Source organism: Podarcis erhardii (genome assembly GCF_964252035.2).
Source record: "Podarcis erhardii genome assembly, chromosome: 16".
Taxonomy (NCBI): domain Eukaryota; kingdom Metazoa; phylum Chordata; class Lepidosauria; order Squamata; family Lacertidae; genus Podarcis; species Podarcis erhardii.
Window position 1 is genome coordinate 24,771,122 of NC_138514.1, and position 16,055 is coordinate 24,787,176.

Consider the following 16,055-nt stretch of genomic DNA (forward strand, 5'->3'; position numbering starts at 1 on the left):
TCTTGTCGAAAGAAAACCTTTTGCAATGCCCAGCAATCTACCTTGGGCAGAAGACAGTAAGCACCAAACAAAACACAAAGAGTTGCAAGACACACCAACACTGGGATCTGTCAGCCATAAAGGTGGGGCAATTTATGGCCAAGGGGACAGAAGTGTCTGTCTCGAAATGAGGCCAATTCAAGGCCATCCATCACCTGCTGTCCAGGAACCAGGATAGGGAAGAGGGCAGCCTTGAGGCCAAGTGGCCACCCAAGAGCCTGGTGGGCTGCAGTTTGCCCTTCTGATCCGTTGGCCTGGCCTCTGTCCACACAGTGTTTCCACTGGTCATCTAAATACTGTCCGTTACCACCAATGGCCCAATAGGGAGGATGAGAAACAGATAGAAGGTGGGGCAGGCAGCTCACAGGAGCCACAGAGCCAAAGGAAAACAGCTGCTGGCAATGCAGAGACTTTTGGGAGAGTGAAAACAGCACAGGGGATGTGAAAGACAAGCTGGAAAAGGTCTTTCATCCCCCATTCTGATATCTGAAATTGGTGAGTGATCCTCATGGAAAGTCTCTCCATTCAGAACAGAGAATTATCCCCTTTGCAGCCCAACACTCACCAAGCCTACCTGGAAGCAAGTCCCACCCCCAATTTATTTCAAGGTAAGATGTTCAGGAATTGGAGTCAGTTTTGTTCTTCCAGAAGGCTCAACTGGCAGCAGCTGTTTCTTCCTCTTTGTTTGGTTTAACAGGGGAGAAAGCATCTTCCCTGCCATAATTCTGGCAAGGAAGCAAAGGCCTTTGCCCTCATCCCTTCACCCCTATTCCCATTCATGCCTGCAACCTGCAGGAGCAGCGACACTTTCGCGCCAGCTGCCCAAGCTTCTCTGCCCATCCTCCCGTCCTCCCTCCCTCCGACTGTATCTGTCCTGATCCAGACCTTGGCTTCTTCCGCCACCCTCTTCTCTTCATCCACCTCCTCTGCCTTGGCAACAGCATCTTCCCCGCCTTGATGTTTTCTCTTCTTCTGCTTGGGGGCCATGAAGCCTTGCAGGAACTTCTTAATAACGCTGGCCTGGAGGGCAACCACACACTCCCCGAAATCCTTCAGGCTCTCCAGTGTGCAAACCTGATCAAAAAGGCACAAACACATTATGATTTCCTTCTCATGTGCAGAGGGGCTTTGCAGCTCTCATTTATCCAAGCAACTAAGAGGCGAGCTCCCCAGATGGGTTAACTGGCAAGAACATGGCTACAGCCTCTCTGTGCTGGAAGAGCAGGGACCTCAGAAGTCTCGCCTGGCCTGGAGACATTTCCCCAACCAACCCAGCTAGTGGCACACTGCACTGTTTTGTCTGAGCCCCCTAGTGTATCAGTAAGCAGCTCCTGAGGTTCATCAGGGCTTCAACTCTGCTACAAACTCAAAAGTCTGCCTACCCTGTGGTCAGCAACAATTAATGTGCATCTGTTTCTGGGACCAGGAATATTCCCCAGCTCCTAGAAGGCGGATCCTTCACCACTGCCCCAATTCAAAGCAAGTCTCCCAATGTTGTCTGCTTTAGATACCACCAGCGAAAGAAGACACGTTTAATAGTAGGAGCTTCTGGACTTCAAAGCAAAGAGCTAGCCCAGGGCTATATGGCCCACCCAGAGGGATGCCTGGAAGCCAAGGCCCAGAGCCAGCAAGACTACACTTGACAGCTGCTTCCAAGCTCAGAAGCCCTGCCTGGGTGATTGATTACTGTTAAGCCACCCACCTCTTGCAATGCTAGTGCTCACCTTGGCTTCAAACTCTGCCTCGTTGATGTATCCCAGGCCTCCCTTCTGCAGCCGGGTGGCCACTTCGATGAGGTCACTGCGCAGGAAGTTCAACAGTTCCTGGTTGCCATCACAAGACTTCAGACCTGGGTTCTGCTTCCGAGCCAAGTGAATGGAATGAGTGATGTCCTGATATCTGGGAGAGGAGACAATATATGGTCATTATATGTCAATATATGACTCTCTCATGAGGTAGGGCCTTTGGAGATGCTCTGTTACCCTCCAAGTTCTACAGAAGAGTTATCTAGCCTAAGCAAGGGTCCTCAGACGTAGACGATGCTCAGTTACCTTATGAGGGCTGCAGAACTATCCAGCTCTATAACCTGAAGGTTTGTGTTTTGACACACACTCCAAGCATGAGGATGTTTACTTGCCATTCTGAATCAGCAGTGTGAGCTTATTGGGCCAAACCACTGGTTTACCAGTGATTTACACTGATGCTCAGAAATTTAGGGGTTGATTTAATGCTGGTGCCTAAAAGCATTTTTAAATACTTCCACAGTCTTGTCCAGAAGTATACAATGGCCCATAAAGGATCACTCATGTAGTGCTGCAATTGCATTGTTATGTACAATGTCTGTTAAAAGCACTAAGGCGCCTAAAAGTCTACACTTGCAGCAACACCAGCAAACCCACTCAGTAATTTTATCCATCCACAAACATTTGTCCAAGATGTGAAAGATTTGTGATCTTGTAAATCCCACACCCCAAGAAAAGGATCGTTGCGTAAGGAGAAAAGCCGCAAAAAAGAACACAGAGGTGACCTGATGGCTTCAAAAAACAACACCCCACTCCTCCACACTGCTCTTCCCAGACCGAAACGATCCTGGCATCAAATGCCAACTTCTTCTCCCTCCCTTGCCTGACCAGCATCCAGGGACACTGCTCCACAATACTAAAAAAACAGTCCGTGAGGCCTCACCTCTTCTGCAGTCGCTCCTTCAGCTGGCTCTCTCTTATCCCCTGCGAGTGCAAGGCGGCCAGCAACTCATCCAGCTCCTTCTGGCTGTCACAGAGAAACCTGGAGGAGGAGACCAGACACCTTACTCAATGCCAGTCTCAGCAGCAGGAAAATAAAACTCAACCCAAGAGACAGGTGGGCACCCATAACCCAGTCTCTCACCAGCCCACGCCACTAACAAAGTCTTCAAATTGTTTAAACATGTTTCAATCAGAGAAGACCACATTCAACTCTCACACCAAGCTGCCGTAAATTTAAATTTTCTGGATTGCCATTTTTCCTGAAGCAAAGGAGGGACTAAATGCTAAACCATAAGCTAGGGAATGTGGCCATGACTCATTGCACAAACAGGACTTCTATTACTGCCCCCTGCTGGTCAAGAGGCACATCAGCATGGGATGTCAAAACCGAACAGCTCAGCTGGAGAGAGGGGCCCAAGGGTGGGGCTATGAGTCCTACATTTTACACAGCTCTCTAGCCACTTTTAAACAATAGTTTAATTAACAGATCTTGTACCCTGCAGTACTGAGTACTTTGTACAGAGCAGATTCCAGAAGCCTTTCTGCCAATTAGCCCAAGACTCAGCTGCGTAGCTGAGAAGCTTCAAGCATACAGCAGTTAATCAATCAAAGCAAATGTAACACATAGTGGAACCTTTTCGCCACATGGGGGTGGTGTCAAATGCAATGGGATGCAGCAGGCCTATTGGCAAAATCCAGGTTGCACTTCTGCAAGCCAGGAGGGCTGCTGCCTGGCTCTCCTTTGAAGATGCCATGCGCAAGGGAGCCTCCTAATCTGAAGAGCGCTGAGAAACTCTCTCACCTCCCGGCTGCTGCATGCTCCCCCCCACCTCTAAATCCCCAATTTTACTGGTGGGCAAGAACCCACACATCTCTATTGCCAAGAGCAAGTCTCACCACAGGTTCTGTCCCTGCTTGGGCGCCGTGGTCTCCACAGGGATTTCCGGGATGAGTAGGGCGCCCTGCGGAGTGTTCAAGACGCTGCCCTCCACCAGGCTCTCCTGAGTGTCTGCAAGCAACACACACACAGAGTGAACAAGGAGCACCCTGTCGTCATCATCATCCTTTGACCCACAGCTTCCTTTGAGCACCCCAGAGGCAAAGCAAGTCAACTGGGCACTCAGGCCCCTAAATGAGAGAAGCCTTCTACAGAACGCTGCTCTGTGGGCTCTTACTTTAAAATAACATGCCAGTTGTTCCTGGATGGTTGCTTAGTGCACAACATGGCTTCAAGCAACCTGTCCAGCACAAGAAAATGAATAGCTGGCTGACAGAGCTTGTCCTCCAGTGACGTGAACAAAGGCCCAGCGAAGCCCTAGCACCTGCTTCCCCACCAAATGGAGGCAGCTGTTTCACAGGCTGCGGAGGACAATTTCTGATTAAGGGCTGCTTAATGATTAACTTGCTTCATGTTGTTTTTTTCTTGCTGAGAAATTCAGCAACTCATACTCTCAAATATAGCAAGTGATATTCATCTGTTTTATTCTGAGTAGACCCACTGAAACTAATGGTCCTAACTTAGCCGTGTTCATTAATTTCAATAGGTCAACTCCAAGACGAATGCCGCCCAATACATCCAGCAACTTCACCAAGAACCTGTGAGAATGGTCAGCCTTGCCTTGTTGGTGGTAGTCGTCGTCCTCTTCCTCCTCCTCCTCTTCCTCCTCATCGTCCTCCTCCTCCTTGTGGGGAGGCATGAAGTTATAGTCGATGCCATCATGTACCCAGCCTTTCTCTATGAACAGCCCGGGAACTTCATCAGAGAACAGCCAATACCTAGAGAGACCAGATAGATGCCAGATCTTTGTGTGAGAGAGGCACCAGGTATTATGAGATGAGCAGCTTTGCCAAGAAACACCCAGGTCACTGAGGAAAAAGCATAGGCTGCAGAATGTTGGCAGTACAGTACTTGTGATGACTAATAACAGTCTTTAGGAGGGTGTCTTATAGGACCAAGATGCAGGAAGGGCAGCAATGTGCTGGCAGGAAGGAACCCAGCTGAAGTTACAAACAGAGCAAGCAGTGAACAGGCTGCAAAGCAGAGACATGGGTGTCTCAAGCAGCAGCAGGAGGGAAACGAGCAGAAGCAAAGGGAAGAAAAGCCTCCTCCTTGGACTACAGAGAAGGACCATGTAGCTCATTGAAAAGAGCAACTGTTTTGCATGCTCAAGATCACTGGTTCAATCCCTGTCATCTCCACATGGGCTGGAAGAGACCCATCCCACCAAACCCTCGAGAGCCATTACTGCCAGTCAGCTTAGACAATACTGAGCTAGATGGATCAATTCTCTGACTTGATATGAGGCAGCTTCCTGTGTTCCTATGATGATCTGACTAAAGAAACCCTGGAGAGTTGCTGCCAATCAGAGGAGTGGTCCCCCAGATGTGGCTGGATCCCAACTCCCATTGGCCCCAGCTACCCATGGTCAATGCTGAGGAATGGTGGGAGTTGGGACTCCAGCAACATATGGACGGCCCCACATTGGCTAACCACGGACTAACCATCATCGATCCCCATGTGCTCTCTGCCTCCAGGGCTCTTGTGTAGTGAGTTTTGCACTTCAGAACTTGCACTTCTTACCTCTCCCCCCGGGGATGGGCTCTCCCCTGCAGCCCTCCAAATGTGGTTGAGTTCCCGGCTCCCATCATCATTCCTGATCACTGGAGCAGGCTAGCTGCCGGGAGTTGGGAGTCCAGCAACATCTAGAGGGCCTCAGGCTCCCCACCCCACTGAGCCACACAGCCAAATGGTCCATCTGGGCAGCTTCCCAACTGCCACACAGCCAGATTCTCCATTCCTCACCCTTACCTGTTGTGATTACGGTCTGTGCCAATAGGTGTCCTGCGCATGACCAGCTTGGCTTTGGCAATGCCATCCTGGAAGGCCTTTTCAGCTGCAGCTTTGTGCTTGCGGATTCTCTCCTCTTCCGCTTCTCTTTCAAGCTTCACTGGTGGGGAAGAAAAAGGAAGAAAACCCAGCAGTGTGAGCTCTTGCACCTTTAAAGTTTGATGAGAAACTAACTCGCTCTCTCATAAGTGGGCTTTATCTCTTCCTTCAATTAAGAGCCAATCAGGAAACAAACATTGTTTCAATCAGGGAAGCATTCACACACACTTTTGTATGGGGTGGGGGGTGGAGAAAAGCAACCAAACTTAGGGTTGGTTTACAGATGGAACATCTGCCAAGTGAAAATGCATGGGGCTGGGGCTATGAGAGCTGGTCAGAACTTCCAAATTATCCAGATCCGGTGCACCACAGCGTCCCATGGAACACAGGTACACCTTCAGCTACAGACATCAAATGATACTGAGCAGGTGAAACAGCCCCCAGGTGACTTACCGCCACCAACCCACACTTAAAAGGGGACTGAGCAAAGGGCAGTCACTATGCAAATGTTTACAGTGCTTGGGTGTCAGGACTGGAGGCCTTAAGGAGCAGGGTGGGCATGACATCAACAACCAAACCTGGGAGTTCCTGGCCCAGGGGGCCTCTATGAACAAAATGCTTCTGGTGAAGACCTACACAGATAGCTCAGATCTGCCTGCTGTGACATCAGTGGAACACAGGCCTCCACCAAGGTTGAGCAGCAGGGAATCCCTCTCCACAAACTCCACCCACCCACCCCCTTCCCTAGGGGTTCCACTGCAGAGGTTGGAATCAGAGGTTCAGCAGGAACAGGAGTTTACAGCCTCTCTTCTCTTTCCGCAGTGGCATTTCTGGGCCTTGAATCACCATTACCTCTCATCTGCATCTCCTGCTGCTCCTTCTCTTTCTTGGCCTGCATGGCCAGTAGCCTCCTGCTCTTGACGGCGCTGATCATGTCTTCCGCTTCCAACTCCACCCGTGGCTCCGTCTTGACCCCTTTCTCTGTTGCCACTGCTGCCACAGCCTCTCCTTTCTTCTTCTCCCCCTTCCCTGTATAGCTGCTCTCCTCCTTGCCATTCTCCTTGCTCTTGGCCACCATCTCCTTCCGCTTTTGCTTCTCCGCCCTCTTCTTATCGTTCTCCTCCTTGAGCACGGCCAGCCGCTCCTTCCACAGCTCAGCTGACATCTGCTGCTTGGACTCCACGTGGTCCTGCACAGAGTAGGTCATCAGGATCCGGTGGCAGAGGGCTGCGAGGATCTGCAGCTTCTCCTCAGAACTCAGATCAAAGAACTCTGAGGTCTCGAGCTTTTCCAGGAACTCATCCTGCACCTCGTTGTCCTCAAAGGCAGCCAGGTCCTTGTTCTCCTCCGTGTTTTCTGAGGCCTCACTCTCCTCCTGCACATCCGACTTGCGCAGGCACAAGCGGACTAGCTCAGAAACAGAGTGCAGGGTGAGGGGGATCTCTGACAGCTTCATGCCCAGCTCACGGTAGTCCTCCGCAATCTCATCCTGCAGCAGGGTCTGCAGGAGAATGACCAGGATCCTGTTCAAGTATAGGAAGCCCCCCTTCTCCGCACACAGGGCTTCCATGAGGGAGACGGCCGTGATGGGGTACTGAGCGTCTGGCAGCAGGAGCCCTGAATAGCAGCTGAGGAACTCCACCACCATGGCCACATCCCCAAAGAGGGTGTTGGGGAGTCCCTCAGGAGTGTCCACAAGCCTGAAGGTGGGCAGGTTGTTCCCTTTGATGTCCTGGTCCTCGTAGCGCTTCTGCTTCTCCAACTTTTCTATCATCTCCTTCACCCTCCGCTCCCTGGCTCTCTCCTTCAGCTTCTCCTTCAACTTCTCCCGCTTCTTCTTCAAGTATTCCTTCCGCTGATCCTCAGTCATGGAGGCCCACTTCTTCCGGTGCTCGAGGAGCTCAAAGCGCTTCTGCACAATCCCCCGCAGCTCCTCGGGAAGGCGGGCACGATCCTCGCTGGAGAGCAGCCGGGCGGTTTTGGAGATGATGCAGGAGAGGGCGCTCTTCCTGTCCTCACGGTCCTTGTTCTCTCTGTAGTAGGCAATGAGGTGGAGAGCTGCGGGTGGGAGGTGCTTGGGCTTGCCAGAGGACCTGGGGCTTCCTCCTGAGCCCCGGGGCGCTCGCGACACCTTGGGGGTGCCCTTGGTCGTCATGTCCAGCAGTGTCATCTGCTTCATTTTCATCTTGGAGTCCTTCCTGGGGGAGCGGGACTTCCCAGTAGCCTTCTGCCCATTCAACAGCTTCTTATTCCTCTGTCGTTTCTTGTTGAAGTTGCCAAGCTTCCCTGCAGACATCATCTTCATCACCTCCTCCAGCTCCTCTGTGGGGATCTTGGAGTTCTTGACTTTCAGCGGAGAGCCCACAATAGACTTATTCAAGTGCACACTGCACCACAGAGAGGGGCTTAGCCCCTGACCTGGAGAAGAGCCATCCAACTTAGGCTTTTTGGAAGGCTTCCGATCGGGGGATGACGTGCTCTTTCTCTTGGTCGAGGGATTGAGCGTCAGGTACTGGAATTGAAGAAGAAGCAAAGGTAAATTTTAGTCTTGGGGGGAAAAGAAACACAAGGGAAAAAAAGGGATAGGTTGGAAAATCTAACTGGGGATCTGTTTCAATGTTCTGCTCGAAAGTCAACAGAACTTTTGAGGCTGCTTTGGAGCCTCAAGTGCTCCTGAATGCTAGCGATGCAGAAAGGGACAACCACATACATTTCTAGAGAAACTGCCCTTTCCACCTTTCAGTCAACAGCATCCCTCAATGTCACCTGCAGCATGCTGCCGGCAACATATATCGTTCTACATATCCCACCTAGCCAAAAACGTGCTCTAGGATTACAGTAGTCACCCAGATGCAAAACATATGAGACATAATGCACACTCCATTGTTTTAAACACATACTGTAGCCATCTTGACTGCAAAACCTGGCACGAGGGAGGCATAAGGATGGTTGGGGAAACCTTGAGGTTTGCAGAAGTACAAAAGAGGTGGATCTGGAGTCCCAAATGCACCCCTCCTTGGAAGACATCTGCACACGGCAGTCACAGGGAAGGGAAGGCACACTGCAGAGATGGAGGCAGGCCAGCTTGGTGTCTCCAGTGCAGGCAGACCACATGGAAGGCAATGGAGGGTCAAGTCTGAGCCTCACCAGAATCATCCCTTTGGCACCTGATGACTGGCAAGGGCTTGCTGTAGAGCTAAGATTCACCCTTGCTAACACTGCCCCCCCCCCAAAGTAACCATTATGCATCAACAGAGACTCCTGTCCTTTTCCCAACCCACAACCCAAGACAGATCTTGCCTTATTTCTCACTTTATATGGGTCAAGCAAGAAGTCACTGAACTTGCTGGGAAGTGAATATTTCTTCACCAACTCATCCTCGACCACCCAAGGAGCATTCTCTCCTGTTCCAGCCCGGAGTGCATTGTGGCGAATGAAGTAGCGCAGAATCTCCTTGTTTGGTGGCCGCTCTGTGCGAATTAAGCTGTCTGCTGGCACATTGCTAATGATCTAGGGAGACAAAGAAACAAGCCTTTAGACTCTTCTATTCCTCAGCTTGTGGCAGTCAGCCCACAGCTTGCCACTGTACTTAAATACCACTGTTTAAAATAGAAACAGTTACTTTTAATTGCTCCTGACCTCGCAGCAGTGCTGATACCTTAACCAGCCACGCCTCCTCCTCCTCACCACCAACGGGCAGTCAAGGACCCTTAATTCTCTCACACTCCCTTACCTTGTCTTCATTTTGCAGCTTGACATCATACTTGTGCGGTAAGAACTTTGGAGGGACCCATTTTTTTTCTTCCTTCTTCAGAGAAGTAGGAAGCTTCCGAGGAGATCGGCGCGCCCGGTCACCTGCATAAGAGATGGGGGGGGGGAGTGTGTTAGCAGCACAATATGCCCCAAAAGGCCTAGGCTGACTAATCTGAACTGCAGTACTGAGGGGCAACAAAAGCACAGATGGCCAAGGAATAAACACACACCATCCAATACCAAAGGAGCAGGCAGGGAAGTTTCTAAAGGGGGATTAATACTGAGTGCCCTCTGCAGGATCAAACCACAGGTCCATCCACAACTCTGCATCCTGCATCTACAGATAGAATTGGAAGCCCCCAAACAGGGCATAGAAGCAGCAGCCTCCCCCTTGCTGGTCTCCAGCTCCTGGTATATAGCTTCTGGACAAGGGAGCTCCAATCAGCCACTGCAGGAGACAGACCTAAGCTATTCTATGAATTTGTCTAATTGAGTTTTTTAGAAAGCCGTCTAAAGTTAGGAACTGCTGCCACTGCCACCACATCTTATGGCATTCAGAGCTGCCATGTATCTCTCCTGTGAAGTGTTTTTATAGAACAGAACAAAAAAACCACAACGAAACAAGACACAGCAGAACAATAAAAATAAAATACCAGCATTAAATTACAATATTGCATTAAGATTTAGCATTTAAAGGCACCCTGTAGCAGCAGCAGACTCCTGTGAATTGCATTCCTGCATCCCCCCCCCCACGCAAATGTTCTACAAATCAATTTCATTAGGTGATCCAAAGTTTGAGTATTATGAGAGGAGATGGCCATCATTCTAGCAAGTAAAGTGTTTTATGTTTGTCAAGGGAAAGAGGACTGGCAGCCCACTAGCAGAATCTTATACATGGGCAAGCTCCAATGTGCACACGATTTCTGCCTGCACAAAGACCTCTGACTTTATTCCAATGGAGGCACATAAAGGTAGCATATGCACCGCTATTGAATATTTTAAATGTGTGAACTAGAAAAGTCAGGGCAGAGCACCCCTAATTTTGAAAAGGAGCCCGGATCTCTGAAAGACAGTTTCCTTGAGCACCACCAGTGATGTTGTTTGTTGCTGCTTGCAAACCCTTAAGTATGCTCAGTTAGTACACTGAGACTTAATCAAAGAACGTGACAAGTTAGTTGGCTTCCGTCTATAAGTTTCCCTGCTTGCGAACAGCATACCTGAAATGTTTGTGCTGTCCAACCACACAATGCACCTTATTTGTTTGTGAAAACTTCCTACAGCAAATCAAATCAAAACTTTATTAGCAAAGCCAACAGGCCACAGCTATACAAGAATTAAAAATAGAAATAAGGATAAAAGGGAGGAAAGAACAAGCAAAAGGAGGTCCGTCAGATGAACAAGTCTGTCACTCAGATGATGGCCCTCAATTTCATAGCTCTCTCGATGTACCTCGCGACCTTCTCTGTTATCTGACTATCCGTATCAGATAAGAGGAAATACAGTGTGATGTCTGGTGAACGACCGGGGTTGGCGAGAATGAGTGGAGTAATAATCTCATTCCTTAGGTCTTTGTAAAGGGGGCAGGATAGGAGGACGTGGGACATTGTTTCCGTGTTACCATCTCCACATGGGCAGAGTCGTTTTTCAAATGGAGTCTTTTGGTAGCGACCTTCGAGTACGGCAGAAGGGAGAACATCCCATCCAGCCAATGTAAAGGCACGTCTATATTTTGGGATGGTTAATTTAAACAAATATGAAGCTGGAGAATCAAAATGAGAAGGGGGAAAGTAGGTATACCATGGGCACAGTTTCTTTAAGATAGTCAGGTTGTTTTGCCGTTCAATGTCTTTCAGGCGCTGGCCTATTAGACTCTTTGCTTTAATGAGGCCCATTGATAGTAGGGACTGTGAATGCAGACCGCATGTAAGAAGTTTTTGTTGCACAGTTTTGAACCACTTGCTTTTGTAAGGGTCTTGCATTACTAGAGGCAATAGACCAGGTGGATTTAGATTAAGACGAAGCCAATAGTTAAATGTTCTTTGCCAGGTCTGAGTTTCTACAGATGGAAGGCAGGCCTCGAGTCGTAATGCTGCGTTTGGAACACAGGAGGGGACGCCGAATATCTGCCTTAGGAATTTAGACTGAACAGTTTCAAGACTAGAGCAGTGGTTCCCCGTCCAGATTTGTGCCCCATACAGTAACTGCGCCAGAGGTTTTGCTTGAAAAACTTCAAAGGCTGCTGGGATGTATCTGCCCCCCTTCGTATAAAAGAAGCGGGACAGCATCTTAATACTTTGAGCTGCTTTTTCTTTGGCACATTTTTGATGGACATCCCAGGACCCGGTCGACTGGAAAACGATACCCAGATATTTGAAGGCTTTAACCTGTTCAATTGTCTGGTTATCCATCCTCCAGCTGTACTGTCTGTGTTTCCTTGCAAAAACCATAATTTTGGTTTTCTGATAGTTTATTACCAGTTGCTCTCTCCTGCAGTATGCTGAAAATTCACCTATGAGCCTATTTAAGCCTATTCTTGTTCGAGATAGGAGTATCGCATCATCAGCATACAAAAGTACTGATATTGATTTGTCAGCCAGTTTGGGGGCGTGGAAGTCCGGAGATGACAAACAATTAACCATATCATTGATGTAAAAGTTGAATAAAACTGGGGCCAAGATACAACCTTGCTTGACCCCCTTGCAGACAGGAACTGGTCCTATAAGATGGCCATTTGACGAAGTTCTTACATGCAGCACCGTGTCTTTATATAAACAGCTGATCAGAAATAATAGTCTTTTGTCTATACTTGATGTGCTCAATTTATCCCAGAGTCTTGCACGTGGAATTGAATCGAAAGCAGCCTTTAGATCGATAAAGGCTGCATATAGCACCCCACGGGATTTTTTGGCATATTTGTCAATAGAGTAGGCTAGGGTGAAGCAATGGTCTATGGTGGACCTGCCTTGCCTGAAACCCGCTTGCTCTTCCGCTAGAATAGCTTCAGTTTCCAGCCAGCTAGTTAGCTTAATATAAAGATGTTTGGCATATAGTTTGCTGGGTATAGGCAGAAGACTGATTGGTCTATAACTCGCCGGGTCTGGCATAGGTCCTTTTTTGTAGATTGGAATAACTATTGCCTCAGTCCAACCATCTGGGAGTAAACCCGTTGAGTCGATCCAAGAAAATAAAGACGCCAGCAGGGGGGCCCACCAGCCAATGTTGGACTTCAGAAGTTCGGCAGGGATGTAGTCATTCCCTGGGGCCTTGTTGTTCTTTAATTGTGCGATTAAGTTCTCAACTTCCTTTACAGTTACTGGTGGCCAATGAGGTAGGTCCTCCAATTGAATACATAATTTGTAGTGTTGGACTTCCTGGTCATAGAACAAAGATTGAAAATGGCGCAACCACTCCATTGGTTCCACTGTACAGATGGAATTAGTACGCTCCTGGCCCAGTAGACCAGATATGGTTCGCCAAAAGCAAGTAGTATCTTTCTCGTGCGATGCCTTAACCAGACTGTGCCATGCGGCTCTTTCAGCTTCCAGTTTCTTTCTCCTTAGTAATTGTTTGTAAGACCTTCTCAGATAAATATAAGCATTAAGTAGGAGGGCAGTCCCTGATTTCCTATATCTCTGGTAGGCTGTTCTCATTTGACTCCTTGTTTGCCTGCACTCCAGGTCAAACCAACTAGCTCCGTCCTTTGCCCTCTTTGTAGCGGCGCTATGTATCACTGTTGTTAAATGGGATTTCAATCTTTCCAAAAGTAATTTAAAGCGTTCCATAATCGCATCTACTGAATTGCCTGACACAATAGCGGAGCGAATAAGCTTTAACTCCGGTGACTGAAGAAGGAGGGTTAGATTTTCATTCAGTATTGGGGACCATTTGAGTCTTTTGGGAGCAGGTATACCCAAATTTACAGAAGGTATATATTGTGGCTCGGCAATAGAATGGTCAAAAGGCCGACCTGCAAGCTCTAAAATTAGAGGTAGGTGATCACTCAGAGTATTGTGGCCCACTTGGAACTTCCTTACAAAGCTGTGAGCAAATCTTGAGATTAGAATATAATCTATGACGCTTCCCCCAGCCTTAGAAAAATGGGTATATTCCCCGGGGCGATCCCCCTCTATGTTGCCGTTTAATATCAGCAGTTCCCTCCGTCTGGCAGCCTGCACTAAGCAAAGACCTGAAAAATTACTTCTTCTATCTTTGGACAGTCGTGTCGCACCAATATCCGTCTGTTCTTCAGGGTCCATAAATAGGTTGAAGTGAGTGTATAGACTGTTGTCATCTGTTCCTATACTAGCGTTAAAGTCTCCACACACAATAGTCAGGGCAGACGGGTAAGTAGAGTCGAAAGGCTCTAAAAACGCCTCTAGCTCAGCCCATATAGCCTTGACCGCGGGGTTTTTTTGGCCTGGGGGAATATAGACATTGACCAGCAGAAGAGTAGTTCTCTTAAAGCTAAGTAGAGCGGCTGTTGCTAGAGAATTGCAGCTGGGTAGGGCTGTTAGAGAATGCGCCAGCTCCGTGGAAATGAAGCAAGCTAGGCCACCACTAGATCTGCCGCCCCTTAAAGATGGAGAGGCAGGCAGGTAGTGGCAGTTATACCCATTGAGAAATATAGGGTCATTCTGCCATGTCTCCTGAAAGAAGATGATGTCAAATTGCTTAAGGTAGCACAAAAATTGTTGGTTGTTTTTCTTGGCGTGCCAACCCGCGATATTCCAAGACAGCACTTTTAGGCCCCGGGCCCTTCGGGGAGCTGGATCTATGTCACCACCACGTCCAGCAATTCTTTGGTGTCTAAAAAAACACACCCATTGGCTCTTTTCGAGAATGACTGCTTGGAGAGAGTGTAGTGATCCTCTCTTCTTGGTGATTTGGGGCTAGATTTTGGAGTTGGGGGGGGAAGCTAATTCATTCGGAGACAATTTAAGATAGCTGTGCCAGGCGCTTTGAGATTTCACACCTTGATTTGGTCTTACTTTATTGTACATCACAGGGGGCTCAGATTGTAATTCCACGTCTACACATTTAAAGGTGCCTCCCACCGTCCTCCTATCCACTAGACATTTGGGAGATATGGGCTGCACATAAGGGTCCTTCATTGTCTCACCTTGGTCATCCTTTTTTTCTAGTCTGCTTCGAAGTAAATCAAGTCTTTTCAGGATCTCAGTTTGAGCTGGAGAGTGCAGTGACCAGAATCGCTTTATCAGTGAGAGTTCTTCCTCCAAAATGGAGTCCTCACTATCACACGTGAGAGGCCAAACGCCAGTTGGATGTGGAGCTTCCTTTTTTTCATTTGGCACTGTTTGATGGAGATGATCCTGCTGGAACTTATGCTTTCTATTTTGATGGTTTTGGTGGTTGGTTTTTTCCCTTTTGTGAGCTTCCATTCCTATGCCCTTGGGCCCCATCAGAGAGGTTAAAGGTGCTCTATTTTCAAATATTCTTAATAGGACTATTCTTTCTTTTTTGAATAGGTTTTTAGCTCTAAAAATAAAGCTGGCCAGACTATGATCTAAAAAAGTAATCAATGCTCGTACCGAGCAATCATCCTGATGTAGATACTCTATAGCGGCTATGTCAGTTGCTTTTACTACCCCCGGTAAAATGCCACTTATGATGGACAAAAAGTGGTCTATACGGTCCGACCCTGCATAAAATCTAGGCGGTTTAGGGTAATTAGCAAAGACAAGCTTTTGTGGGATTAGGACTAAACTCCATACTCTTTTAGGACACAACATCTGTCGAGCTTGAGAGGAGTGGTTCCCCTCAATAGCTTGGGTCGCCAGCTCACCTCTGTCTACAGATTCTGTGCTGGCCATAAGAGGACTCTGGGGCGGTATAACTGTAGATGGATTAGTTCCTTTGTCCCAGCTCGGTGTTGGTTCTTCAAAGCTTGGTTTAGATTCTTTTGTGAGTGTATCTACTTTACGTGTCTCTTTGGTGGCACTCGAGTTGGATTTGTTTGTTCCATTTGTAGAAAGGGATGGAAGAAGGTTAAAGAGCTTCTGCCAATATTTTTTACAGGTACGGTGAGTTGTCTTAAGCCGCCTTAGGTTTTTCATATTTTTGCTTTTCTTCATCTTAGGCTCGGCTTTTTTCCTCCGGGGTTTGCTAGGGAGAGGTAGATCCGGGCTGGCTAGGGGATTTGTATTCTGGACTGAAGCGCTCACATGTTGTTTGAAATTGTCCACTAGGGTCAGGAGAAGCCCGTTTGTTATCGATAAGAATTTTTTGACGTTAAGGAGATCCGTAGAAATCTGGTATATCTGCTCCTGAAGATAATCACCCCGCATTTCTGTTCCGCTGTCATTGGCTTTCAACCAGTGGGTTGAAAGGTTGCTTCCAAGTTCCAGCGGTGACAAATGAGGATTAGCATCAGGTGTGTTGGCTGTATTAGCCTTTGTAGCATTCTCTGCTATGGCAAGTTCTTGGGCCAAATTTGTTGGATGGTTTGTCCTCTTGTTGTTTGTTTGCAAGTCCTTTAGCTGTGTTGACCAATCCAACACTGTGAGTGGCAAAGGCATAGCTACCTCTAGAATACTCTCATTCTGAGTTCTCTTACTCGAGTCTTTTTAAGGAAAGTAGCTGGTAATTTTACTTTGTCTCCTTCGGCTCTCCAT

At 48.2% G+C, this 16,055-nt stretch overlaps 1 protein-coding gene across 1 annotated transcript in view; it reads right to left on the minus strand.

The window, feature by feature from the left end:
• BAZ1B (bromodomain adjacent to zinc finger domain 1B) overlaps positions 1–16,055 on the minus strand; it is a 35,872-nt gene that overhangs the window by 9,854 nt on the left and 9,963 nt on the right. Inside the window, exons 5-13 of the mRNA XM_081843768.1 lie at positions 9,404–9,525; positions 8,983–9,180; positions 6,523–8,182; positions 5,593–5,731; positions 4,402–4,559; positions 3,681–3,792; positions 2,725–2,823; positions 1,764–1,938; positions 925–1,113 (exon numbers count right to left, since the gene is read on the minus strand). Coding sequence (XP_081699894.1) covers positions 925–1,113; positions 1,764–1,938; positions 2,725–2,823; positions 3,681–3,792; positions 4,402–4,559; positions 5,593–5,731; positions 6,523–8,182; positions 8,983–9,180; positions 9,404–9,525 — 2,852 coding nt within the window. The remainder of the gene's footprint in view (positions 1–924; positions 1,114–1,763; positions 1,939–2,724; positions 2,824–3,680; positions 3,793–4,401; positions 4,560–5,592; positions 5,732–6,522; positions 8,183–8,982; positions 9,181–9,403; positions 9,526–16,055) is intronic.